This window comes from Centroberyx gerrardi, chromosome 5, assembly GCF_048128805.1.
Source record: "Centroberyx gerrardi isolate f3 chromosome 5, fCenGer3.hap1.cur.20231027, whole genome shotgun sequence".
NCBI classification, from domain to species: domain Eukaryota; kingdom Metazoa; phylum Chordata; class Actinopteri; order Beryciformes; family Berycidae; genus Centroberyx; species Centroberyx gerrardi.
The window spans coordinates 22,776,579-22,804,538 of record NC_136001.1 but is presented as its reverse complement, the minus strand read 5'-3'; the positions used below and the strand labels follow the sequence as shown (position 1 = coordinate 22,804,538).

Here is a 27,960-nt window from a genome sequence, read left to right as displayed (position 1 = left end):
TTAGCACAGTGAGACAATGTATAAAGATGACTGTTTTCATCATAGGTTTCATTGTCTGTTTGTTAACTTCCCATCTACAGACACGAATAAACTACCAAGTCAAAACTGGCAACATGAATCTTCTCAGTTCCTTGGGATGCAATCTTGTTAAATGGGTCTGATACAGTGTGTGTGTGTGTGTGTGTGTGTGTGTGTGTGTGTGTGTGTGTGTGTGTGTGTGTGTGTGTGCACTGCTGTTAGCCGTGAATCAGCTAACACTGTACTAGGAAGTAAAGGCGAAAATGAAACTCGTTTGCACGTTAGACTTTGTATCTGTTTCCGCCATCTTTTCCAGAGTCCGCCCAGTGTAGACTACCCAGCCCAGGCACAGCTATGCGATGCCACCAGCTGTCAGGGGAGAAAACTGTTTTTACTCAATAATGTTTCGATGCTAAACGGGACCTTCAACACAAGTTAAACTCTCCGTAGCCCTGACCGCTTCCCTGCTGCCCGTCCTGCTCCTTCACAAGACAGCCCAGCCTCCAAAGGTAGGCTGTCATTTATTAACCACGGAAGAAGTTGCACTCGTAGGCTTTTTTTTTTTGCTGTTTTTCCACACAATTGGAGTTGGACGAGTTTGGGCAATAAGTGACACGACTAGCATTTTGTTTTGACACCTGGCTTCATAGGTAAACCAGCCGTGCGAGCTTAGAGAGGCTCGAGAGCACCAGTCAAGGTAGGCTACAGACAGATAAATTCAACTAGCCTACATGGCGGTTTGTTCATTGTTGCGTTATTAATTTGAATGGCCAATAAGCTTGTATTCACTCTGTAAACATGTTGTCGATTAGTTTAGCCTGCCCTGTATCGAAAACTCACTATAGTCTTCTATAGTCTGTGTTCCTATAGTATATTTGTGGTACACATTGTGTTTACAGTGGCATTTTTGCAGTGGTGTTTGTATAGTAGGTATCCTTTTAGGATAGCTTACTCTATAGTTCTTTTTCATACAGAATATAAGGACAAAATACTTGTTTCTCTCTGTGCCTGCCCCCGCCCCCTCTCTCTCTGTGTCTGTCTCCCTCCCTCTCTCACTCTTGCTGTCTGCCTTTCTCTCTGTCTGACACTTTGTTTTTTCAATTCTCTCTCTCAAATTCTATTGAGATCTCTCTCTCTCTCTCTCTCTCTCTGTCTCTCTCTCTCTCTCTCTCTCTCTCTCTCTCTGTCCAGTGTGTGAGGGATGACAGCCAGTACAGCGAGCTACCTGTGGTCTTTGCAGGATGTCCTCGGTCAAGGGGCCACGGCCAGCGTCTACAAGGCACGCAACAAGGTAGCCTTACCATGGACGATTTTATTATTATAACACACTCTTCAAAGGTGTGTTTTACCCAACATCTCCTCTCAATCAGTGAGGCCATCTGATGTGTTTGTGCCCATCTTGTTAGAGATGTGATGCCAGGATGAGTGATATGATGATGTGATACTGATGTAAAAGTGTGAGAGTGTGTGTGTGTATGTGTGTGTGTGTAGAGGACAGGTGAGCAGGTAGCAGTGAAGGTGTTTAACCTGGTGAGCTACAGCCGTCCCCATGAGGTCCAGATGAGGGAGTTTGAGATGCTGAGGAGGCTCAACCACAGCAACATTGTCAGGCTGTACGCTGTGGAGGAGGTAAGGCTACGAAGAGAGGAGGAAAGACAAAACAGGGCAATGGAAAAGAGAGGTGATACTGGAATAAGATAATAATCATCACTGTGTGAGACAGCAGGGCTGCAACTTCATTCCAACTTTGTTTAACATATAAATGGATTAGCAAAGCACTTGAACCAGTCAACAGCGTTTACACTTAGACACTGATCTGATATTTACTATGTGCTGATGATCTAGTCGTCCTATCAAAAAAACAAAGAAACTCTTCAGCATAACCTCAATATATTAGAGCAGTGGTTCTCAACGTGGGGTCCGGGGACCACCAAGGGTCCTTGAGGGGGTTCCAGGGGGTCCCAGGCAAATTGATGAATTGTTAAACTTAAACATTATTTCATTAACAAGAAGTTAGAGAATGTAGAAGAATGACTATTTTGGTCATCTTTTCACTGTTATCTCTCTACCTACAATATAGATAGTCATGGAATTCTGGACAAAATCATATCTAACAATAAAAATATTCTTAGATTTGGGTTTGAGAGACAAAATCTCATCAAATGTGGGTCTATGGCCCTAATGTGGACTAAATTAGGGGTCCTTGATATGAAAAAGGTTGAGAATCACTGTATTAGGACTACTGCAGAAATTTGGCATTGACAGTAACCATGCAAAAAACAAATATGGTCTTGCTGTACATGCTATCAAAAAGAAACATTTAAATATAGACATTCCTGTCAGGATTTGTTTGAAAATATTTGAAAGCGTAATACAACCTTTTGCCTTATATGGGAGTGAAGTCTGAGTTTTGCTGAAATATTGCTAATTTTAACAGTCGTGCCAGTAAAGCGTATTGAATTAAATTGAATTGAAAATGAATAATCCTTTCTCCTTCCGCTGTTTGTTTGTCTGCCTCTCTCTCTCTCTCTCTCTCTCTCTCTCTCTCTCTCTCTCTCTCTCTCTCTCTCTCTCTCTCTCTCTCTCTCTCTCTCTCTCTCTCTCTCTCTCTCTCTCTCTCTCTAGCTGCCCTCTAAACAGAAGGTGTTGGTGATGGAATATTGTTCAGGAGGAAGTCTGCTCAGCCTGCTGGAGGAGCCAGAAAATGCCTTCGGCCTGCCTGAGACAGAGTTCCTCACCGTACTGCAGTGTGTAGGTGTGTGTATGTATGTGTGTGTGTGTGTGTGTGTGTGTGTGTGTGTGTGACCCTAACAGGATATTCCCCAATAACCCCATTTCCCCTCATACCTAAAATTAGCCATTCCCCCACCTATTCCCTTCAGTGCAGGGGATGAACCACCTGCGTGAGAACGGAGTGGTGCACCGGGACATCAAGCCAGGCAACATCATGCGGCAGGTTGGGGAAGACGGCAAATCCATTTATAAGCTGACTGACTTTGGAGCGGCAAGAGAGCTGGAGGACGATGAGAAGTTTGTGTCTATCTATGGAACTGAAGAGTATCTGGTAAGACACGGGGTGCACCACGACACAGCAAGTATGTTGTTGAAGTCTTTTGGACTTGAACAAGTTTCACTGCCACCTACTCAGTTACAGGGTAATCAGTTTCTGCTGCTGAGCATTTTGCAGCCTACATTCCCACAGTACAACCCACATAACTCAAGCATAACTCAAGCATAAGCATAACATAACTCAACATGACTCCTGCTTAGTCTGCCGTTCCGCATTGTCATTAAGGTAGCTCTGATTTCTGAGTCTCCCAAGTGTAATAATTTTGTTCATGTCTAAAGTTTTGTTGATGTTAAGAAGAATGTTGAAACACGTTTTAGCATGCTACACAGCTCCAGTCGAAACTTTTACCCACATCTTGACACCTCAAACCAGCCTGCACGATTAAGACTGGGTAGCCCTCTAGTGGACAAAAGAATATACAGCTTGGGTATAACAATTATTTCAGTAATTGAACATGCCAGTGTTGGGTATAGCACCTGATACTGTATCCCATGAGCCACATTGGGAGTTTGTTGGGGAGTGGGACCAGGAAGCCTTGGCCGACAGCGGTCTGTATGATGCAAATGTAATGTGGCATGTAATTGTCTGCCTGAATAATATTTGATAATTTTAGACAACAATAGTGCAGTATATGTCATATCTAGAGGTCATTTGACGGTTACTGTGTGACATGAACATTTGTCTTTCAGTCAGCCACCTTGTAATTAAAGTAGTCTTGACAGACTCTGCAAAACTGGTTTTACACCTATTATAGTCATTCAAGGTAGTGTTGTCTGGAGTAGGGGATGCAGCATATTTAGTGAGCTCACGGGACTTTTGCTGTCACGTTGTTAAAGTGGTAAATTTCTGCATGCTGCTAAGTTTGACGTGATGTTCCCTGCTACATAAAGAGAGAAAGAGTGAATCCCGGGGCAAGGTATTCCAAGTTGCTGCTAAAACTCTGCTTTCTCTTGACATTTAGATTATACCCACTATATTCATAATCTTAATTAGTATTCAACATATGAAGGTAGGATCACAGCATATCCACCTCTTCAACTACCACTAGTCTTACTGTGTGGTGTGTGTGTGTTTGTGTGTGTGTGTGTAGCATCCAGACATGTATGAGCGTGCGGTGCTGCGTAAGCCCCAGCAGAAGGTCTATGGTGTGAGTGTGGACCTGTGGAGTATTGGTGTGACATTTTACCACGCTGCCACTGGTAGCCTGCCCTTCACGCCCTACGGAGGCCCCCGCAGGAACAAGCCCACCATGTAAGTCAGTAGGTGTGAAAGGTTAAACCACAAATCACACGTAACCTTCAGTTTCAAAATGTTGATATTGAGTTTGGTCTCAAACCACTCATCGTATGCTTTTCCATTTCACTGAAAGAAAAGTATATTGAACAGTAGATAGACAGCTTTTATCTATAAGGGCATTGCTCCACCCAGTGGTGGAAATGACACATTTTAATTGTGGCCATAGAATCTCCCATTACAGAGGGAAGTTTTGGTGCATGTTATCTCTTTCTATGACACATGAAGCCTGAGTTATCAGGCAGAAGATGAAAAGACCTGTAAGTCTGACTTGTGTTATTTGGTAGGTACAAGATAACTACAGAGAAACCTGTGGGGGCAATAGCTGGAATGCAGAGGGAGGACGACGGACCTATTGAGTGGAGCTACCATCTACCCTACAACTGCCAGCTCTCACAGTACGTCACCACCTGGAGTGTGTGTGAGAGTTTAGTAAGAACACATGAGATGAGAGGCAATGATGCTTGTTTCCCCCTTACTTATCTCTCTCTTTCTCTCATTTTCATTCTCAAATTCATTTTACCCCCATTAAACCTGCATTGTAACCAGCTCCCCTCCCTTCATACCATTCTCTCTCTCTCTCTTTCTCTCTGTAGGGGTCTGAAGGTGCAGCTGGTTCCAGTGTTAGCAGGTATACTGGAGGCTGACCAGGAGCGGTGTTGGGGTTTTGACCAGTTCTTCACAGCCACCACAGACGTGCTGCAGCGGGAGCCTGTTTACCTCTTCTCCCTGCAAGAGGCCATGGCACACTGCATCTACATACACCACTACAACACGTGGGTCTGCACAGACATCACCACACACATTACTCTGATCATACCCCATTAATGCTGCCTCCAGACTTGTGCAGCTTTCTACTCTTTCTGTACACAAACTTGAAGACAAGGCAGGGATAGGAATCACACCTGTGACAACCAGGATCATCACATACTACAAGAATCATCTGTTCTCTCTCTCTCTCTCTCTCTCTCTCTCTCTCTCTCTCTCTCTCTCTCTTTCTCTCTCTCTCTCTCTCTCTCTGTTTCTCCCCCCTCTCTCTTCACCCAGGGTGTCAGTCTTCTTTGAGGAGGTGGCATCTCAGACTGGAGTAGGAGTACAGCAACAACAGTTGCTCTACCTGGGCTATGACCTCCCTCTGGAGGGCAACATGAAGGTGGTCAACCTCCCCCGCACCTCGCCCTCCCAACCCCTCCTACTACTCAGCCATGGGCCTGAAACAAACACCAGCCTCCCTTTCAGAGAACGTAAGACAAACACACACTGTTGCTCTGTTTCTGTGAAGTCTTCCTGAGCTATTCTTTATTCTCTGCTGTTGCCCTAGAGAGATAGAAGGCCGTTTTATGTGGTGTCTGAAGGCTACCCTACGTCTCTCTCACACACACACACACAACACACATACACACACACACACACATATTCATAAACATCTTTTTGAATCAGCATTTTTATGCAGATTTCATTGACAGAAATGTTTGCCAAACCCAAATACAGGCAAATTATTTACATTTGCTCAAAATGTGTACATAATTAGGGTTGGTTAAAAAAGCAAAAAAGGAAGAAAATTATTTTTGACATAATAAGGTTACATACGATGTCTGCATACAATTAATAATGTGCAGGCACACACGCACACACTGTTCCCATAAGCCCGTTTGGGGTGGCAGGGCAGCTGACAGTTGCACATCCAGAGGACCGAAGTTCAAGCCCCTGTTGACTGCTGAAGTGTCCTTGAGCAAGACACTGAATCCCTACCAGCTCCAGGTGTGCTGCTCTGTAAAGTATCATATTATTTTCAGTACAAATTTGGGCTATGTGTTCCTTCTCTCTCCTGCAGCAGAGACCCCTGTCATTCCGTCCAGGTTTGACGTCATGGCAGATTACAGCTTCTCCAAGGTACTGCTGCTGCTCTCAGCTCTTTTCTAGTCCATCCATGCCAACAGTCTATGAAGTGAATCTCATTTATTTTAATACCTTTCCCTTTATCCTCCAACCCATCCTTTTATCTCTCTTTTAATCAATCTTTTTTTTCTGCAGGTAATAGTAGGAGTGGTGCACCAGTATCTGAGGATAGTGCGCTTGCTGCACACACACAGAGAGCTGCTACTGCAAGGATACTATAGCTACATGTGAGACACATACACTCTCAGACAAAGAGTTTTTGTTTCCCTGCACTTCATTTTACCTCCCTACCTGGCTATGTAATTACCCAAGCTAATTACCCATGTCAAATCCGGTCATTTCTCTGTACCTCTTTCCTCCCCCTTGCTGTTCCTCAGGATGAAGCTGCGTAAGGAGTGTGGAGAAGCCATGCTCAGTATCACAATGATCACCATTAGACTGCAGTCCTGCCTCACCTCAGAACATAGACTGCGCTCACTGTGAGTTTATCCATACACACCTAGCACATTTTGAGGGAGAGAAAGTAAATTGACCTTATTCCTACGGTGGCCATTTTTTGAACATTCGAGATAGGAAACTCCACTGGGAAGATTGCCATATATATAAAACTAGCTATGTAACTAACTATGTAGCAGTTATCAAATTAAGTAGCAATCTTGGGAACAACAACTACAATGACTAGAATTGCTTGAATTTAGCAGGGAAGTTAGCCAGATACCTAGGCTAGATTCCAGTAGCTAGCTATAGTGAGCCAAAAATATACAGTACATGTGAACCTAAGAATTCCTTGGATCCAGTGCAATAATAGTAATAGGCTACAGGGGTTGTGTGTTTAGTGCATTAGTTGCACAATATGATGCGATGGGGCTGTGCAATGGTTGCTTTGTGTTCTTTGTATTGGTAGGTAGGAATATGTATGTTAAATTCTATGTATGTGTGTGTTTTTTATGATGTATGCATAAAGCAACACAGAGTCCAAGACAAATTTCCCCCAAGGGGACGATAAAGTATATCTTATCTTATCTTATCTTATCATTTGTTTCTAATACCTTTTTCAGTGGGGAATTTACGAAATAATGAAAGTTTGTATGAAGTGCATCATGGTACACAACAGTAGGACATAGCTAGGTTGTAGTTGCTCGGTACAGTTTCCCACCCTGAGTGTGATGTAAGTTCAAATTGGCCACCATAGGAGTGAGGTCTGTAGTAACTTGTATGAATTCAGTGGGTCCTATCATTTGTGCATTTGTGCTTTTTCCTCCTATATCTGTTCTATCTGTCTGTCTCAGAGGCCATTGCGCTCCAGAAACCCCAGGCTCACCTGATAACAGCAACAGGCTGCGGCTGGTGAGACCCATCGCCAATTAACATCACAGACACCAGCCTGACTGACGGGATGTGGTGCAGGGGGTGGCGCTGTGGAAGATCTTTTTTTCCACATTGTTATGCCATTTCTCCGTCATTAGTCAGTATGCAGTGGAGACGGAGAGGAAGTATGGGAAAGAGGGATGAGAGAGGGGATGACATCCAACAAAGGTGATGAACAGCAGGGTGGCTTAGTGAGGAGGGAGACTGTCCTTCAGCCAGAGGGGTTCAAGGCCCCGTGTCGGCAAGCATCTGTCCTGCTGAAGTGTCCTTGAGATCTGATTAGATGTTGGAGCTCCTTGCTGCATAAACTTGCATATTAATGAGGAAAACTGTTTTTTCTTTAAACTACTATACCTTGTTAATGCTTTAAGACACAGAGTTTATAATAGTACTGCCCATGTGTTGACACAGAGATATTCGCTATTTAATTCAGTAATTAGCTTAAATAATTACCTCATTAGCATAACTGATTATGTTTAATATATCCTGGTGATTATCGTGGGACATTAGGCAGCTCAGGTGCCTCTTGTTCAGTATTTCTACTTTATTGGACATTGCAAAATCGAGAGTGACAGGAAAGACATGACAGAGAGGGGGTAATTATATCCAACATAGCTAGACTCAAACTCATGACATCTTTAATACTGTAAATGTTACAGTAGTCCACAGATCAGTCATAAGTTCAGTGGGCTTGTGATGTGTTGATTGGCTAGTTGTTGGGCTGGCAGGTATCAGAGTTTTTGACTGCTGTCCCTGCAGATCCGAGAGCACCTGCCAGTGTACACTACCGGCATCCAAGAGTTTCAGAACCGACTGGACCAGCTGCTCATAGAACAGGCCAAGCTGGCAGAGAGTCTGGCCGACGACAAGAGGTACACGGAGGTGGGGAAACAGCAGCTTCAGGGTGTGCCCGTGATGTGCATGTGGTATTTGAACTCTGACCTCTGCTTCCCACAGCCGTCAGAAGATGGAGGTGCTGCTGGAGAAGATAATGGCAATTCACCAGCATTACCGCAAGGACAGACTCATTGGCAGTATGTATAATGTTTGTGTGTGTGTGTGTCTCCGTATGTTTCTGTGTGTCCTATATATATATTGTTCTGTTTGTCTGTTTGCATGCTTATATTTACAACACTCTCCTAACTCATACTCATTTTCACCACAGAGCTGGCATACAATGATGAGCAAATCCACAAGTTTGAGAAGTGAGTATGTGTCTTTAGTTGTGACTGTGTGTCTGCTACACACCTGCTGTCCTATTCACCCGGCCTGAAGAGGATGTTATTCTGAGCTCTCCTGTGATCTGCTGCTCTGCTTGTCACTCTCCCCTCCCAGGATCCACCTGTCGTCCCATATTAAGCGAGTGAAGTCTCTGTTCAGAGAGGACTGTGTGCAGAGATACAAAGAGCTTCTGGCCTCAACGAGGAGATGGAGCAGGTCAGAGGAGCACTCAACTCTCCTTTCCAACACAGTTGATAGAAAGTTGGGTTCAAGTATTAGGAGGAAGAAACAGTGCAAACTTTTGACCAGATTCACTCCGAGTTGGGGTTTCCCAATTACAATTGTAAAAAATCACTGTCATTGTTTTTCTCAGAGATAATGTGACTGATTATGGTAAAAATATCTGATGGGGAAACAACCGACAATCAGACTGAAGTTTCCAGTGACACAGCACAGAGGGCAGCTTATCCCTCCCCTGTCTTTAAGCATGACTAATTACATTAAGATAATTGTATGTTTGGTTTGACTCCATGCACAGGGCTCACGGCAGCTTACTGAAGAAGACTAACACTGTAGGACGCTGCTATTCAAACTCAAACAGGCTAAGTTAGCAGTCTGGCTTATGATTCCCCACTTGATATTTGTCTGGCAAGTGATATTGACATTAACTTCTGACAACAAATGTTCATAATTTTTTACTCTCTTATTTTTGTCTTCTATTTTCCCAAAGATACAGATTGGGTAATCCATACATGTGGACATATAGGTTATAATACATTCCAAAATTCAATAAAGCATTATTACCTGCTATGTATCTTTTATTTGAAGCTAAAGATACAATTAGCAAGTTAAAGATAAATCTAAAGATAAATAGTAAATATGTTTTTGGTATTGACACATCATAGATATGGCAGCTTTGACTTAGTGTGTCCCTACTGTGTTTCCAGTATCCTAGTGGAGATGCAGACCCGACTGGAGGACTTCAGCTCTTTCTCCAGAGGCCTGCTGGCAGACCTGGAGATGTGTGAGCAGCACCAGAACAAGGTCAACATTTCACTTTCCATCCCTGGCTCCAAACTGGCCACTGTAGACTCTTGTCTTAATCTGTGGCAAATGTTTTGGATCTTCTTCTTTTGGAGCTCCTTCTTCCATACCTTCAGTACATTTGGGAGTGCATGTTTTCACCGGTCATCTTAGTGAGGTCACTCATGTAACGTCTCAGTGATGTAACACCTCCTCCCTCCTCCTCAGGCTCTGGACAGTGTCCTGCTTATTCTGCAGTCCAAGAGAACAGGACAGGAGCCTGGAAACATTCCCAGGGACAAGGGTCAGATGGTCTCCAGGTGTGTGTGTGTGTGTGTGTGTGTGTGTGTGTGTGCGTGTGTGCGCGCGCGTGTGTGTGTGTACAAGATGGAAAGAGACAGCTGATCACATAATGTCTCCCTCTGTTCCAGGATGCACCATCTGAAGGAGGAAATGGAGATGTTGGTCAGGGAGCTACAGTGTAACAACAGCATTATAGAGAGGTCAGTTGAATAGCCAACTTCCTCTAGATACATCTTCTGTGTCTCTAAGGCACAAGTCACGCCCCTTTATAGATGAGTATGATATTGATTGACTGCAATGTTTGTGTTTATGCTCCGCAGTTTGGGAGCAGTGAACTCTGCAGCGGCTCTGGAGCCCAGTCTGGCCAGACCTTCTACACTGTGACTGAAGTGCAGCATCTTAGCATCTTATCACATGCAAATACTCACACACACACACTATATATATATATATATATATATATTGCAATGATTTACAAACACAGTGCTACTGACCTGACATATTCAAGAGGATCCTATCTTTCCATTTTAACTGCAACTCATTTGATCATGGACACTGTCATCATGGATACTATACTGATTCTTGTTGCGAGGGCTGGCTCCGTTCTATGTTGCAAGTGGAGGAAACAGCTGAAGACAATCAATAAAATGTGAGTCGTAATGTAGAGATAAGATGTAAAGAATGGGGAAGGAGGAAACGCCATGGAAAGGAAGTTTAGCCGGCGAGAGACTGTGTGTGGGGAGGGGCGGCTCCATACAGCAGTTCAATACAAACCTCATTAATGCCTTTAGTGTTATTGTATTTCTAATAGGCTGCCATAGTGATGGACTGTTATGGCAACGCAAAATGAATCTCAAGTCAGTCGCTGGCGTATTCTGCTGTGGCCTCGCTTCTTTCTTGTTCCATGGAAGCAGCGCTGCAGAATGTGAAGAACCTTTAATGATGAATCGACAAGATTAATATTGACTCTGTCTTGCTGAATAGGTCACTGTCTTTGTGTGTGTGTGTGTGTGTGTGTCTGTGTTTGTGTGTCTGCGTGTGTGTTGGGGGAAGGGTTGAGGTCGTCTAATCTGCAATTTTTTGTAATGGTTGATCATTCAAATGACTTCACATGACTTCCAGGAGTGCTTTATGTATATCATTGTAACTTATTTAAATGAATGGATGATTAAATCGTTGGTTGTCAGCGTCTCCAAGCACACAGTAAGTCTGTAGCTTTGAAGTAGCATTTGTCTCTGTTTCTGTTGATGTTTAACTGCAGTGATAAAGTGATTTCTCCCACCACACAGTCCTAATTGTGTTATACTCACATACAGTGTTTCTTTCTGACGTGCTCTGTATTTTATCACAATGGGAGGTTTCTCTCTAGCAGCGAGGAAACGCCATCAGGGAAACTCACCACTCACCACAGTCTCCACTTTAAAGCAGAACCACATAAGGTTGATGCAGTCTGATGACAGTACGGCAAATTGGCACCACAGTGACATGACATTAGAGCAGTGGTTCACAGGCTTGTTGTCAGGACACCCCATGGATTGCTAGAGGGTTTTTGGAGGGGTCACAAGGTCTATTTATGAGAACAGAAAAAAAACTTTTAATACACAGCTTTATTGTTATGTTGTTCATCTTTCATGCCCTTTTCTTGGGAAATAATGAATATTTGCAGACTCTAGACTTATTCCAATACTTAATCAAGTAATATAGGCTGAAAGGGGAAAGTAGAAAGGATCATTTGGTGCCTAACTTCACGATTCTGTAAGTTTACACCTGAATCAGGAGGTCCTGAGAATGAATCGCCTTGTTTTGGGGGGTCAAAACCGTTAAGGATGACGACATATGATGACGGCACACTATCATATTCAGTCTATACTCCGATGACTTTAACATTTCACTCAGTATGTGTGGGTATAAACGGAGTGGGCAGATGAAAGGTTTCACACAGAAAACAGGAAACAAGTGAGCTGTTGTGACTGTGAAGTAAATAGAGAATGAGAAATTGAAAGTTTAGCTCGGGCTGTGTACAAGTTGTGTGGGTGTCCTCAGGGGGTTTCTTCTTTGCTAAGGGAACAAGCTCAGTTGGTCCTGTGGTTTTGCACATCTCATATGATGTGTTCTCAGTGAAGTGGAAAATTTGATAACTTTCCTGTTTTTAGCCTACACAAACAAGTATGATATTGTGTTTTCATCATTTAGACCTTGTCACTGTTTTTGATTATATTATATTATGATTGTTTTTAATGCAGGATGGCACATTACCACAATAATCAGCATATACTTAAAGGACATGATAACTTCTACTTCTTACATGAGTCATGTTTCATTTTTGCATTCACATGAGATAATATCTTAGACCTGTTTTACAAGGTTTTCTACCCCTGAGATATTTGGTTGCTATTTGTGCTGTTTGAACAATGCCAAGTCTGCCAGTTTATGTAAAAATACCCCAAACCAGTTTAAACACCCACAAAAATCATCATAATGAATGAACATGCCGTGCTACACCCAACTGTATCACTTATCCTTTTCTGTAAAGGTTAATCTATTGTACCAGAGTAAAGATTCTGAGGCGACTCTGAGCTATAAACTCCCATCCAGCCAAAAAAATGGCTATTGGCCCATTGGCCTTTAATATTTTGCTATAACATATTTTTCTCTTGGGATACGATTATGAATTAAAATAGGCAACCCATTTTCTCATTCTTATTTTCTGTGTCTATACCTCTCAATCCAGTCTATGAACTCTCCACAGGTTCTTGATCTTTTGTGATTGTGGTTTCTGGTTTATGCCACTCATTTTCTGTAGTCTACTTTTAGTTCAAGTGGTTTTAGTAGGCTATTACTGGGACTACAATTAGTACTGCAGCAGGAGTAGTGTAGCAATAGTAGCCTATCCTACTAAAATAACGTACATTACAATGACTCTCCAGGAAATAAGTAGTGTCACTTAGTGATGCAGTGGTGAATAATTAATCTATGGGAGATTATGCTGTCAAATCAAATCTGTGACCAGGGATTAGTGCGCGCTCCTGCCGCTTTAAGGGAGCGCGCCCACGACATTTAAACGCTGTCACATTGATCCCTTGCGTCACTACTAGCCTACACGCTTGGCTCAGGCGTGAGTTGAGTTTACATTCACGGCACGGAGTACAAACACACACTAATACACACTTCGACCTGCCAAATACACACGCATTATAAGGGTACAGGACAATGGCGTCTGCGAGTGTGGTGGGGCAGCACCCGGGTCCGCATCGGCTGGACTTTAAACTGTCCAGCCGCGGGATGAAGAAAATGCCGAGGAAATCCTCCTTGGAGAAGATGTTCAGGAGAAGCTCGGGAACCGACCGGGAGTGCGGCTCGGTCACGACTGAAGCTGCGCCGGGGGAAGCGGTAACTCACCCCTTGTCTCCGGGACGAGCGGGAGAAACGGCGGAGAGTGGAGGAGGGATGCCCGGTGAAGGATGCGGAGCTCCGGCCGCCCCTGCGCCACGTAGCCCGCACCGGGACAGAGAGGAGGGCAGCATGGACTGCGACAGGCGCACCGCCGCCGGGACTCGGGAAAGTCAAACCAGACACATCAACAGTGACTGTAACAGCAACGTCGACTGTGACTCCAACCATAACACAGGTGGCCGGAGGGGGACTTCGCTCAAGAGGACTGGCATCAATGTCATGCCAAGCGCATCGGTTGCCAATGGACATAAAGGAGCGCCCGGGAGACGCGCGTCCCAGGGCGGCAACAGCGGACAGCAGAGCGTCTCCACCGGGTCACCGGACGGAGAGACCGGCGGGCTGCCGCTGGAGCGGCTAACACAGGGCAGGAGCGGAGTCGTGAGGCTGGCCCGCACGGAGCCTCCCCGGAGAGAGGCCTGGTCCATATTCCCCCAGGACGAGGACCCTCGGGTGAGGACAGAGAAGGGCGAAGGACACTGGTTCGAGTCCAAGCCCGTTACGCAGGACTGGTGTGACGTGTGTAGCCGCCAGATCACCTCACAGGCACTTAAATGTCAAAGTAAGTATTTGGATGTTACATTTAGAGGACAGCATTTTGCGTCTGTCCCCAGGGAAGTGAGTGATTAGTGTAATTACCATTGCTGGGTCCCTGGTGAGGGGAGAAGAGGAATCAGCAGCCTGCCTGCCTTTATTATGGATATGACTGTGTTTTCCTGTAGTGTACATCCAAAACATGCCTGTGAATCCCTACACAAATAGGATTTGAGGCTCATTGGCTGTGTTTATTGTCTTTTCTCTGCTGGGATGGGTGCATAATAACTTGGTTAGGGCTGTGTGTTTTGACATCATGGTCTGGATCATGTTGCTGGTTCACTGTTGGGTTATGATATGAAGGACACAAGCACTGGGAAATAGCAGGATGCTGTACTCTCCATAGTGGTGCTTGAGTGCGTGTGTGTGTGTGTGTGTGTGTGTGTGTGCGTGCGTGCGTGCGTGTGTGTGTGTGCGTGCCTGTGTGTGCGTGCGTGTGTGTGTGTAAATGTGTATATACACCACAGTGTGCATGTGCCTATGTGAGTGTGCGAGTGTGTGAGGAGAGGAGAGTGGAGCACTCAGAGCATGACATTGCCAAGCATTCAGCTCCAGAGATGCAGCCAAAAGCCTCCAATGGAAACCCCATTATCTTGTCCGCCCAGCATCGCCTCCCAGAGTCTTATAGTGTCACTCTGTGATTTGCAGCCTCGGCTCAGGCCAGTGAAACAGAGAGAGATAGAGAGGGAAAGTTAGCCGAATTCACAGTGGTGCATTTGTGGAATTCAGAAACACAGTGCGAGCCTCTTTAAAGCTCACAGCTAATGGTGAGTCTGTATCTGAATGGATTGGCTTTTGGTGTTATAGATTGCTCAGGATGTGAGAGGCGGGTATGTGTTGGGTCTAATATTTGTGCAATTAGTCATTACAGGTGTAATACAGGACACTCTATTTCTGGGTTTACATATTTGACACATATCCATGCTGCTTGGTGGAGAGAGCTGCTCAGATTGTGATGATATAACCCCCACCTGCACTGCTGTGGGACATGGAGACGTTGGACCAAGCCAGTTTGACCTGGCACTGTGTTTAGTCTGGCTTGGATACACACACTCATACACATACTCACACCTTTTGCTGGAAACCCTGAGCTCAGCCCAAATGGAGTGTATGTGCGTGTGTTTCTGTGTATGTGCTTCTGTGCCTGCATGTGGGCATGCATTTCTGTGTGTGCATACATGCATCTGTTTGTGTATGTGTGTGTGTGTGTGTGTGTGTGTGTGTGTGTGTGCATGCGGCTGCTGAGCTGGCAGTGTGTCAGCAGCACTCTGTCATGGGGAGGCTGCGACTGCGGAGCGCTGCGAGATAAAGCAAGGGAGGGGAGGAATTGAAAGTGAGGAAAAGAACGGGGCAGATAAAGAGCGGACAGGCGGCGATACACAGGAACGGAGCCGAGCCGAGGGGAAATGGAACGAGAAAAGGAAAGGATGACAAGTGGTTGGAAGAAGGGACAAGAAAATAGTGGAAAGAGGCCGAGGAGAGGCGGAGGGAGGATGATAGAAATTAGGAGAGACGGAGAGCTAAAACAAGAGGCATGGGGGGGGGGGGGGGGGCGGAAAGAGAGCCAATGCGAATGAGGGATAGGGGAAAAGAGAGAGAGTTCGTCCAGTACTGCAGAGCTGTCTGATTTAGTGTGCTATCAGCAGGAGCTCAGTGGAGCGAGAGGAGAGATTACTGGAGCGCTATTCACACACATACACGGCCAAACACACGCACATACAATACAATATTATCACGAGTTTCTTTATAACCTCTAAAGAACTTCATGGAGGTCATTTTTTTTTTTACCAGTTTCTCTGTGGATCAAGCTAATTAGTTCCGACTGAATCTGGTGCTGTCAGCAGTTTTCCTCCAGAGCGTACTCCGTCTTTGCCACTCCCTTTTTCTTGGAAAACATCAGAGGTGAGGGTGGTGTACAGTTAGTGGGGGTCACCGAGGCATTATGCAGAGGAGTACAGATGTAGGAGTTTTTTTGCGGAGAGAAACAACCGAAACTGCCAAAATAGAAACGGCACACACTCACACGCATGCACAAAACGCTCTTTCTCCATAACCTTCTTTCAACTACACCCAGCAAATGACAGGGAGTGAGAGACTGAGGCTTTTGCAACCATAAACAACCGCCATTCTGTGTCTCTCTCTTGTTCTATCCCTCCCTCCCTCTGTCTGTCTCTAATTTATCACCATCCCGCCGACTGCCTTGGCATTGTTGGATAGAAAGCCTATAGAAAAAGCTATGCGGCTTGTCCCCCTGGGACAGTGGAGCGGTTCCAGGCAGGGTTGTGATGTGGCCTTGCCCTACACTGGAATCTGTCACTCTGACCAGCGCTCATAGTCCCATAGGCTGCTGTGAAGCCTTCTTGCTTTCTTTCTTGTTCTTGCTTTCGTTTTGACTCTTTACTCTTCCCCTAGGGAGTTTTATATGTGGTTTTTCAATGCTACAGCCCCCCCCCCCTCTCCCTATCCTTACAAAGACACATAAATACATACACACACTCCAGAGCCATATGTGCCACCAGGGCCTAATGGGGCATAACACAATAAGACATATGACCGACATGTCTAATAAGTGTGACAGACTAGACATCTCCTTATGTCTGTCTTACTGACACTAATCTGGCTCATTTAGGGAAAGAACGCTTTACTCCTCTCTCCCATCTTCACTCTCTCTCTCTCTCTCTCTCTCTCTCTCTCTCTCTCCCTCTCTCTCTCTCTCTCTTCTCCTCTCCCGTTCTCTTGTTTGTTCCCGTCACTGTTTGTTCTCTTTCGCTTTCCCCATGATTCGTTTCGATAGCCTGTTTCTCCTCTCTCCCTTTTTGGCTGCCCTGTTTCTCCCCCCTGTCTGCTCCGGACTGTTGTGCCTTTGGCCAGGGAAGGAAGGGAGGAGGGAGGGAAGGAGGGAGGGAAGGAGGGAGGGAAGGAGGGAGCGCCAGCCTCCTTAATCCCGGGTGTCTCTTGCGTGGGATTATGTCTCAGGAGTGGAGTGGTTGGGATTACAGACTCGCAGACAGAGTCAGACGTCAGATTAATATTTAATTAAGGCTTTCAGGGAACTACGCTATTGTTGAACCACTGCACTTGACATGCTTGTAAGATGCAGATCTTTGTGTGTATCACCATCCTCTCCAGTAGCACTTCAACAAGATGGTGATGCAGGGATTAAACCTGCGACCTTTCCATTATGGGACTGGCCCTCAAACTACTAGGCCACACCCTGCCACCGTTATAGTAAATGCATCTTTTTTTGTTCCTCACATTATTAGTTCCCACAGAATAGTTGTATTTGAAGATACAACCATTGCCAAGCTGGCAAGTGCCTTTCAATGTCTTTGTACTCTAGTGATTTGCAAAGTGGCCATGTTTGTTATTGATTTGTTATTGGTCCTGCACATTAGCCTGTATGTCTCTGTTCGTTGTTGCTGTAAGACAAGGTGAATGTGAATGAGTTCAGAGCAGGTTTCTGCCGTCCTAACCATGATTTCACAACCAGGAACCGTGTTCACGAGCAATTTATCTGAGCCATGTCAGCTGACACAGTCTCCAGTATTGACTCGGCACTATTAATGGTATATGTGCTTGAATAATTACAAGCGGAGCAGAGATCCCTGTTATTATCCCTGTTATTACAGTGTGGTTTATAGAGGAGCTCTGTCCTCCTTGTGTCCATGCAGAGGGGAGCAGCAGATGTGTGGGGTCGTCTGCTGGTCACTGCATCCGCGGTGGAGACAGGGAGGGATACTCGCACTGACACATGACCGCCAGGAAGGCCCACATGCGGACACACACACACACACACACACACACACACACACACAGTTACCCTCCCAGTGTACTCCTTATGCCCCATGGCATTCCTGATCTCTCTCTAGAGAATGTTTCTTGAACCCAGTGTCCTTCATATACGCCCCCCCCCATCCCTTATTCTACCTCTGCCCCTGGTCTACACAGTGCAGGCCTTGTCTTGGGAACCTCCTCAGCAGTTTCCCGGTTGTCCTCTCAAAGCTCCATTCACTGTGGAAGGAGAAAACAGGAGGGTTGAGGGAGGAGGGTTGTGTTAAATGGCTCATAACCTTCTTGTTCCAGCATACCACTGCTGCTGTGCTGCCAGACCTGGGATGGATATAGTTTTAACTAGACTTCAGCCAAAACATTCCTTCAGAGCTCATATGTCTTATGCCCAATCTGAATGTATCTGAATGCCAAGCGGTAATGAATGTTGAATAGGCCTGTTGAATACATGTTCATCAAATCAACTCTCTTTGAAAGTATTTGTACACACATCTGATGGAAAGCAGCTATTACAAATATGTGATGTGTTTAGCTTAAGATATTCATATTTAGTTTAAGATATTCAAGGTTTCTTAGGTATTGGTGAAGATTTCTTGGCTCATATCTGTTGTGGAAATGACATTATTTGAGCGTGATGAATTTGTCTCATAGGAAATAAGTGTCAAGATTGGTCATGCAGATAATGGTTATGTTTTTGCAGAAAGACCTGTGTGGTGTTATGTGCTTTCCTCCCTGTGCATCGCTGCTCGGCTGTATGTATGGCAGAACAGTGGGGATTTTCAGCCAGGCTATATTTAGGTCGCCCTTGGTGGATAGTGATACCAGGACTGCAGAGGAAGAGGTGGTTTGGGTAGAAAGGACAGGACAAAGAGACTCTTAAACACACACTTTGACTGAGGGCGAGTTTGGCTACATAAACAAACACACACACACACGATGTGAAACCCACCATACACAAACCTCACATGCACTGCAGCGAGTAAAGGTGTGATGTTATAACTACATGACATCAGAGCATCATCAGTACCGTTCTCATGGTGTTGCACATGATTATGTCATACATTGGTGTGTGTGTGTGTGTGTGTGTGTGTGTGTGTGTGAAATTGATGAGGCACATCCTGTGCCTCCAAACTCTTCAATTGGAGAAGTAGGGCAGGAGAACTCCCAGCAGTCCTCTCTCTTCCACAGTGCATATTAATAACCAACGGACCGTGCATCACCAAGACCCAGACATACAAGCAGACAGACACACACGCACACACACACACAGTCAATGTGATGCATGTCACTCAGACTAATAAGATTTCTCACCGTCGTGGATTCAGATAGGATGGGCTGACTCACTTCCCCTCAGCAGGCTATGAGTTTCACACCAAGGAGAGAGAAGGGGGGAGAAGAGAGAGCCGGAGGAAGTTGAGAGAGCATCAGTAGCCAGCACTGCAGTGGTGTGTGACGTTTGTCCTCCACGGTGTATGGAGATCCCACCGTGTCTTCGGACACTGACTGAGGTGTGCCGAGACAAGCGCTGAGGGAAGGAAAAGAGGGAAGGCTCCCGGGGTCGGAGAGAGAAGAGAGAAGGGAAACGGGAGAAGCCAGGAGTGTGTCTCTGTTCTGGGGGTCTCTGTCTCTTTAAGCTGGCTGTTTGTTACTGCAGAGTGTGTGGGTGCTGCAGTAGAGACGGAGAGAGCTGAGAGAGACAGAAACAGAGAGAGAGAGAGAGAGAGAGAGAGGGGGAACGAGAGAGAGGATGAGGGAACATTGACAACAGCAGAGCGGCGGAACGAGAGAGGAACAGGTAGCGTGCCGGCAGTGAGAGTGCGAGTCGGGGCTTATGTCCACAGAATAAAGTGAGAGAGAGCGGACAGGTGTGGACCAGAGAAGAAAAGAGAGAGAGAGAGGGGCGAGAGGATTAGAGATTGAGCGAGGAGTACAGGTGGAGGGGTGGCAGAGCGAGCGGAGAGGGGGCTGTTTATTCGGAGCGTGGCACCGGTGGCAGAGTGGCTGCGCTGGGATGGCGGAGGGGGGCACTGGGGGGGCTGGCGCTGGGGCAGTCCTCAGAGGGACAGGGGCGGCCGGGGGCAGGAGAGGAGGGCCAGCGAGGGTTACGCGCACAGGACGGTGCCTGCCGGATGGTGCCACCATGCCCCATCCATGGCACAGATAGCACCCCTGATCCCGGGGCGCGGGGTGGCCAAAGGGGAGGTAGAGGTGGGGACCGAGGCGGGGGCCGGGGCGGTTGAAGGCGTCGGGGTGGGCAGAGCGTTTTTCAACCAGGTGTCTCTGCATCTGGAGGAGGTCAGGGGAGATTCGGAAGGGGAGGACGGGGCGGTGGGCAGCGCCTGTTTCGGACAGGTGTCCCGTCGGCTGGGGCGGCTGCTGAAGAGGCTGCCCAAGTCTCGCTCCTGGAGTGACAGCCTCCGCATCCTCCGACGAACGTCCTCCAACGGATCACTGCTCCCCACCTCAGGTATGGAGAGGGGAGGAGAGGAGAGGAGAGGAGAGGAGAGGAGAGGAGAGGAGAGGAGAGGAGAGGAGAGGAGAGGAGAGGAGAATGTAGAATGCTGAAGTAGTAAAGAACAGAGACTGGGAAATGAGAAATGATAGATAAAAGAGATAAAAGTTAAAAAGGTATCTAAGAATTGACAGAAAGGAAGTGCCTGGTAAGACAGAGGTCAGTGGTGATGAAAGGAGGAGTCAGTGTTAAGGAGGAGAAGGAGATGATGAGTAGATGCTGTTGCCTTGTGTCAGTTGGAGCAGGTTTGGCCTCACAGGCCGGCTGTGGGCCAAAATGTTTGGGTATTGTGCGCATCTGTCCGTCTATCTGTGAACTGCAATGCCCTCAAGCCCCGTTACTCTTTGTCTATGTCTCCCCCTCCCTCTGCCCCTCTCTCTCTATCCATCGGCTGATCTATCCCCCTCGCTTTTGTGTGTGTGCACGTGTGTGTGTGTGTTTGTCAGAATGTGTGTGAATAGTGAGGACAGGCTGCAGATTGGTTGTGAACAGCAGAATACTCCAGTAAACAGGTCAGATGAAAGCAGTGGGATCCACAATCTATTCTGGCTACAGATAAACGTCGCTCTCTCTCACACGCACACACACACACACATGCACAAAAGACCTCTAGTGTTTTTTTTAATCTGTAGAGAATACCCTATGTGAGTGGATTATCATATTGACTTTCATATTTGTAGCAGGAATCTGAGATGAGAGTGAGCTGCTGGAGGCTGCATGGCAATAAAGCATCGATTTTTCCCATGTTTTCTCCAAAGAGAGGACCGGCTAATGTAGTTTTGTTGGGTGATGAATACAGAATGTAACATTAGCACAATGTGCAGTTGGGGCAAAAAGAGGCAGAAAGTAAAATGGCCGGGTGCTGCAGAATTATTGATTAATTTACAGCAAGATACGGACAGGTGAATAAAAAAAAAGTTGCTCTGAGGAACCGTGTGTGTCTGTTTGGGTGTGTGTGTGTGTGTGTGTGAGAGAGAGAGAGAGAGAGAGAGAGAGACAGTGTGTGTGTATGCCCTCACTTGCCTGTAAGGGCCTGATAAGACCCTGACCAAACATGACTCAGGGAGCGGCTCATCAAGAGCTCACCACTCCACCTGGGTGACGTCATGCTGCACAGCTTCGTAAACAGCATCAACACTGGAGCCAGATAATGGATATTTTTAGGTGGCATCCCCTGTAAGGAAGCCCAGTAAATCCTTTAAGAACTAACCGGGCCAAACCAGATTCCTCGGTCCCTCTTCTACCACATCTTCTATCATTTCTGCAAGGCATGTAATTATCTGGGATGAAGCTGACTGGCTACATTCTTCTCAAATGCTGAAAACTACTAAGAATATAATATGTCGGTGACAGTGGTTTTGTTGCAAGGTGGTTGAGGTGGATAATGTGTGTTAGGGGAGGGCAGAATGTGTCCAGGGTCTAGGCTATCCTCTTGTTATTGACAGAGCTACATATTTCCCTCAGACGATGCTATTGACAGGACCTGCTAAACAGGCGGTCAACCAGTTAAAGGCCTTTAGCACATAACGCCTATAGGAGAGACCGTTGTAAATCAGGTGGCAAAAATCGTCAAGATGACTTTACAGTGAAGTGAGGTGCACCGAGTTCTACTTTCTGTGTCCTGCTGTATTCATGGTGGTACCTCCAAAATGACAGCTTTTCAGGGGCTAAGAAAAACAGCCTTGTTTTTAGCTGGACGACTTTGCATTTTTGACTTTTGGTTTTGAAAAGGAGCATCTAATCCTTCAACTGAATTTACAACATGAAAGCCATCAAAATTAGCATGATGAGCTTTTCGCCCAACAGCGGCGATATGATTATCAGCCGCAGAAATGCTCTTGAGAAGCAAGAGACGGAGAGGAGATACCCCTCTAAGCATTCAGTCACATCCATTTACCAAGCATTGCATAACCCTGGCTGCTCACTGGACAGAATAAGTCCTTCAAAGAAGGCTGAATTAAAGCTTGGTCCTACTCTTTGTTTGATAGATTGATTGATTCAGGGGGACGTCTTTAGATGGACAAATGGGGGGGACGGAGGAATGGAAGACAGAGATACTGTAGAGATGGAGATAAGAGAATGTTACATGTCAGTACCAAATATAGAATCAAATTATTTTTCCAGGACACACACACACACACACACACACACACACACATACGTGTATCAGAGTGAATGAGGCCAGATTTTATCCAGGTTAAGAGAGACTTGTTGACTTCGGCAACATCTGGTAGGTCAGCATGTGAAATGCTTATCCTGGCAACTCCTGTGTGTGAGTCAGCGTGTGTGAGAGAGATTTTAGACCTTCAGATTGAGGTCATTTTTGTATAATGAGGTCATTTTTGACGGTCCTCACTTCTTCAAGGAGCTAGTTTAGGGTTAGGTCTAAGGTTAGGATTATGGTTTGGGAATGAATGCAATCAATGGAAGGTCCTCATAAAGATAGAAGTGCAAGGATTTTTGTGTGTGTATGTGTGTTTTCTGTGGCTACAAGGTGGCTCTGTCAAATGTGGAACTCGAGTGTATTCAGGCTTTCCCTCACACTGATTTAGTGTGTGCGTGTGTGTGTGTGCAGGCCTAGTATCAGGTGTACCTCCTTGGGATGCGGTGCCGGGGATATACGAGTGCCGATGAGCAGGCGGAGGAACTGCAGCAGTGATCTAGTGACCCAGAGGGACTCTCAAGGTTATGCAGGCAGAGAGGCGTGCTGACACAGGCAGAGAGAGAGAGAGAAGGGAGGGAGAAGACTGAAAGAGAAAGTGGAAGAGAGGACGGAGTCAGCAGATTGGAAGGGTTTTGTTGTGTGTGTGACGGGCGGCGGGACTGATGGATAGAGACTTGATTCCCAGAAACAGAAGTCTCAGCGTCCCAACCCCACCCCCCACCCCCCCACCCCACTACCACCATGGACTCCATGTTAGGCACTGCAGGGGTTTCCCTATGCTGTGCGGTGGAAAGTACAGTGTTACTCAGACTCTCTAATGGGGAAGTTGCTTGGACTTGGTTAAAGCGAGCAGCGGAGATTCCCCTCTGCTGGTTTTTTAGGGGGTCTTGGCCTATAGGTCAACTTACCGAGCTCACTGGGATACTGACGGTCAGCTTTCATTAGAAGAGTTGAATTTAGAGTGCACAAGTAATGACAGTGAACGCACACACACACACACAGGGCCAGGACCCCCAGAGATGACTGTAATGAAGCTGTTATGAGCCATAAACAGTCATCAGTTTCTGTTCCCTTGCAGAGAGCCATCATGTCTGGAGCCTTTTCTGTGTCTGTTGTCTCAACAGGAGAAGGGCTGGTGGTGTCGTGTGGCGTCATGGCAGACTGGCCTTGGTTACTCCTCCACAGTACAGGAGACGGCTCTCGGTGAGGAGAGGAGATGAGCAGAGTGCACCGTCTCTCCCTCTCCCTCTGTTATCCCGTCATTCCAGTCTGACTGCATTTCCACTGCCACTGCCTCCAGAGAGAAGGGGGGGAGACAGATAGATAGATAGAAGGAGATAATCGGAAACAGAATGACAAAGTCATGTTGCCGGCCTGTCCGGTAGTAAGGATCTATATTGGTGACTCCCTCTAGGCTTCCTCTGCTGCACAAGGGTCGATCACACCCGCGGCGAGGGAGACAGGGGGAAAGGAGGAGCTTCGATCGCAGAGAGTTTAATGATGGGATTGATTGCCAGTTCCCAAAAGCAGCCATTCACATTCTCTTGGCGGAGGCTGCTTGGTGTCATTTTTTCCATTGTTATGTTTTTCTCTTGTCTATCTCCTCACCCTCACTCTTTGGTTTCTTCGTCTTTCCCTCCCTCTCTCCAATCTCATCCTCCTCGGAAGCTCAAGGAGCCAGAAAATCGTCCCGTTTCTGCATCGGCGCCTGTAACCCGAGATGTTCCTGCGTGTGATGAGAACTGGACTGAGTGCTGTGTGTGTGTGGGAGAGAGAGAGAGAGAGAGAGAGAGAGAGAGAGAGAGAGAGAGAGAGAGAGAGGACCTGGAAGATGGGGGATGTGGGTGGTTGTTTTTCTGTAACAGTGGGTGTGGGACAGACAGCGGAGGGGGACAGATACAGATTAGCACTGTTTCTCAGGTCAGGGAGGATGTGTGTGTGTGGCACCAGACAGAGACAGACGCATAGCGGGGAGATGGAGGGAGGGACATGTTGTCTTCTCAGCTCGTCTGGGTGAGGGGTAAGGGGGGGGGGTAACAGGGGTTAGTAGCTACAGCGTAGGAGCGAGGATATTAACACGGTCACTAATGAACCTTAAGTGTGCTCTGCAGGTCTTACACAGGGTCTTACCAAGGAATTAAGGGGAGCTTTGGGGGTCTTTGGGGAGCTTTGGCCAGTCTGATCCCATCAGAGCTTGTTTAGAGCAGTTATCAGTGTTCCCCCACTGCACTCCACACACACACACACACACACATTTAAAAACCCACTGACCCTGTGGTCACAAATAAATCATAGCACTGGGTTTTGTTTAGTCATGTACTTACTCTGCTTAAATCATGCAGCAGGACATACAATTGATCCAATCAAAAGAAACTGACATACTGACTGATACTGACTGATTTCTTTTTGTGTGTGTGAGAGAGGGAGAGAGAGTGTTATCAGTGTGGGAATGATGCAGGATGCCAGGTCTACCTCTCTTGTTGATAGTGGTGTATCAGAGGTGGGGCGTAGAGAAAGTTTTCACCTCTCAGCATTCCTCCCATTTTCCTTGCCGCCCTCCTAGCGGCATTTCCTGTCCTCAAAACACACTGTAGGCTAAAGCCAAAGGGCAAGGCCTCATTATCACCACCCAGGCTGATGTCTGCCTTTAGAATGACAGTAAGAGAACTGTAAGGTTGACCTGAGTTAGAGATGGAGGCATGATCCCTAATCCAGATAGAGGATGGACAGAGGGAATGAGAGAAGGCAGGGCAGGATAGGAGTTTCTCCTCTCCCTTCCCTTCGTGTTTCCTCCATCTTTGTTTGGGTTGGCCTCTCTCTCTGCCAATCTGCCAGTCTGTCTCTCTCTTACACACACACACTTTCTCTCTCTCCCTCTATTTCTGTGGTGACCTCTAAATTGTCAAGGGCAGTGTATCCCTTATCTGCCCTTTCCTCTTTCCTAGACCCATCCCACCTGTCAGCAAGGCATCACAGCCCTTTGCTCTGCCCTCTCTCTCTCTCTCTCTCTCTCTCTCTCTCTCTCTCTCTCTTTCTCTCTCTCTCTGTGTACCTCACACCCTCCATTACGCACTCCTCCATGTCCCTGCTTCTCTATTACTGTATATGTTACTCCAGTTCCTGTTTCAGCTCTCACCCCTACTTGAATTATCAGGCCTACTATATCTATATCCCATGCTGACAGAATACAAAATAAGGTATCCACCATTTGAAAACAGCATGATTACTGACATGAAAATAAAACTCATAGTTTTTAGCTAGCTTGAGCCCTTAGCTTACAAAATAATAGCATTTGAGAGGATGCAATCATATGTGACATATGTGATTTTTAAATACTGAGCACTGGCTACATGTTTATCGTTTTGGAATGAAACCCATCCACCAGTGAAACCACCTTATGAAAGTAGAGCATGCACAGCTCTGACACTAAGCATCATACAAGTACAGTAGAGGCCTGCTTCTCTTTCTGCATCAAGAAGAAGGCCTGTTGCCTTGGTTACCATGCTGCTGCTGAGTAGAGAAGCAGTGGTGACCCTCTCTGTGTTGGATACAGACAGAGCGGCTAATATGAGGAACAGGATAACAGCATGGTGGCAGCTCAGCTTAGCTCAACTTATTTATCCAGCAATGACCGCAATGACAGCAGCGATGAAGAGGTGCGCCGGATCCTTTAAGTATTATAGGGGTCCTTCAACTTATCGGTGAGGGATTAGCTTGTGTGTATTCTCTTCAGCACAATATTTTGTTGTTGTTGCTGAACCCTGATGAATGGGTGTAACCTACAGTAGTTTTAAAGAAGTTTGTCTGCACGAGCACCATAAAGAGGATCTGACTCAGAGTTTCCCCATTTCTCTGTACTCTGATCCTGCTCATGTGGTTTAAGAGTCTTCTCTCTTTCTTTTAAAAACGGACTATCTCACCGACAGAGGAGAAGTGAGATTTGACGTTATGTGTTTCAGTGGAAAGGCTCTGGCTGAGGCCACAATAAAGTCTGCAAGGCATAAACAAACCGTCATATGTGGTCCCAGCTAAAACTTTAAGGAACAGTAGACTACTTTGGAAAGTTTTGGGGAAATACCCAGATCTATTCTTTCCCTGTTGAACAGTAGATGGGAGTTGACCATGGCACTGCTGTACTGGTACAGTTCTTTGTCCTTGAATGTGTAAGTGTAGTGTGTCTGTTTAATCTATTGTTATACAGTACGTCTTGTTTGTATTATATGTGAGGCCCTCTTATGTTCTGTGCTGCACCTATTATGTCAATTCTGTATTGTGTAATGTGTCAGCACCAACTAAATAGATCATATTCTTTGTGTAGCAAAATAAAGCAATTCTGATTCTGATGCATCTCTTAAATGCCATCTAGTGGATTGAGCTTGATGTAACAACAGAAGAGGATCTCAGAGGTGTAATTAGTAAGTTAAGTTGCTGGATTTTGACAGGTATCCTATTTGATCATCAGCCTATATTTGCACACTATAATGATAGGTGTGTCTTGTAGGTCGGTGGAATTATTTTCACTCAGTCTGACTATACACAAACACATTGTTGTCAGTTGTGTTTTGTTGTTAATGAATACTCTGTGTTCTGGCTAATAGCCTTTAGCTGTGTGTCTGGCATCAACCACTAGGTGGAACCAGTTTGCTGTGTAATAGGAGGTTAATGTGTGACTGCATATGTTATGGTATTGAATCAGAGTTATCTCTGGTTATCAACAATATCTGCCACTTACACAGCTGGCTAATCAATAATTCACTCACTCTCTCACAGGAAAGACCCCAGCAGAGTAAAGCAAACACAAGAGGTTAGATACCGGAATGATGGCATGTCATTTTGTTGCTGCTCACTGATTGGTGTTCTCCTGTGTGTCTGTCAGACTGCAGCTACACCTGTCACCTGGAGTGTGAGGACCAGGTCCAGCTGGACTGCAACCAGAGGGACAGGAAGCCTGAGGAAACTCCATCTCCCAGAAGCCACTGCTCCACAGCCCCTCAACACAAGGTGAGCATTTCAAAGGCCATTATCTTGATACGCCTGAGTAGTGAATTCAGTGAAGGGTACAGCTATTAGAGCCATTTTGAGCCAATTTAAACACAGCTTACATTTTTCAGGGGCACTGTGGAAGAGGAAGCACATTCACCTCAGACTTTGTGTGTTGAACTCTTTGTGTGTGTGTGTGTGTGTGTGTGTGTGTGTGTGTGTGTGTGTGTGTGTGTGTGTGTGGTGCAGAGGTGTGTATGGGTCAGGATCTGGCAT

At 46.1% G+C, this 27,960-nt stretch overlaps 2 protein-coding genes across 2 annotated transcripts in view; both read left to right on the top strand.

Moving 5' to 3' along the window:
- Positions 1–350: 350 nt before the first annotated feature.
- Positions 351–11,472, top strand: ikbke (inhibitor of nuclear factor kappa B kinase subunit epsilon). Its single transcript, XM_078283670.1, has 21 exons — positions 351–527; positions 1,210–1,309; positions 1,510–1,647; positions 2,644–2,773; positions 2,901–3,082; positions 4,179–4,339; positions 4,669–4,779; positions 4,978–5,157; positions 5,429–5,625; positions 6,216–6,274; positions 6,416–6,507; positions 6,658–6,759; positions 7,570–7,627; positions 8,408–8,520; positions 8,606–8,682; positions 8,814–8,853; positions 8,984–9,085; positions 9,817–9,913; positions 10,121–10,212; positions 10,324–10,395; positions 10,516–11,472. Exons 2-21 carry the CDS (start codon positions 1,220–1,222, stop codon positions 10,577–10,579), a joined length of 2,157 nt encoding a protein of 718 aa, XP_078139796.1. The 5' UTR covers positions 351–527; positions 1,210–1,219; the 3' UTR covers positions 10,580–11,472.
- A 1,905-nt stretch (positions 11,473–13,377) lies between these two features.
- rassf5 (Ras association domain family member 5) overlaps positions 13,378–27,960 on the top strand; it is a 29,462-nt gene continuing 14,879 nt past the window's right edge. Inside the window, exons 1-2 of the mRNA XM_071910352.2 lie at positions 13,378–14,207; positions 27,581–27,705. Coding sequence (XP_071766453.1) covers positions 13,406–14,207; positions 27,581–27,705 — 927 coding nt within the window. The 5' untranslated portion in view covers positions 13,378–13,405. The remainder of the gene's footprint in view (positions 14,208–27,580; positions 27,706–27,960) is intronic.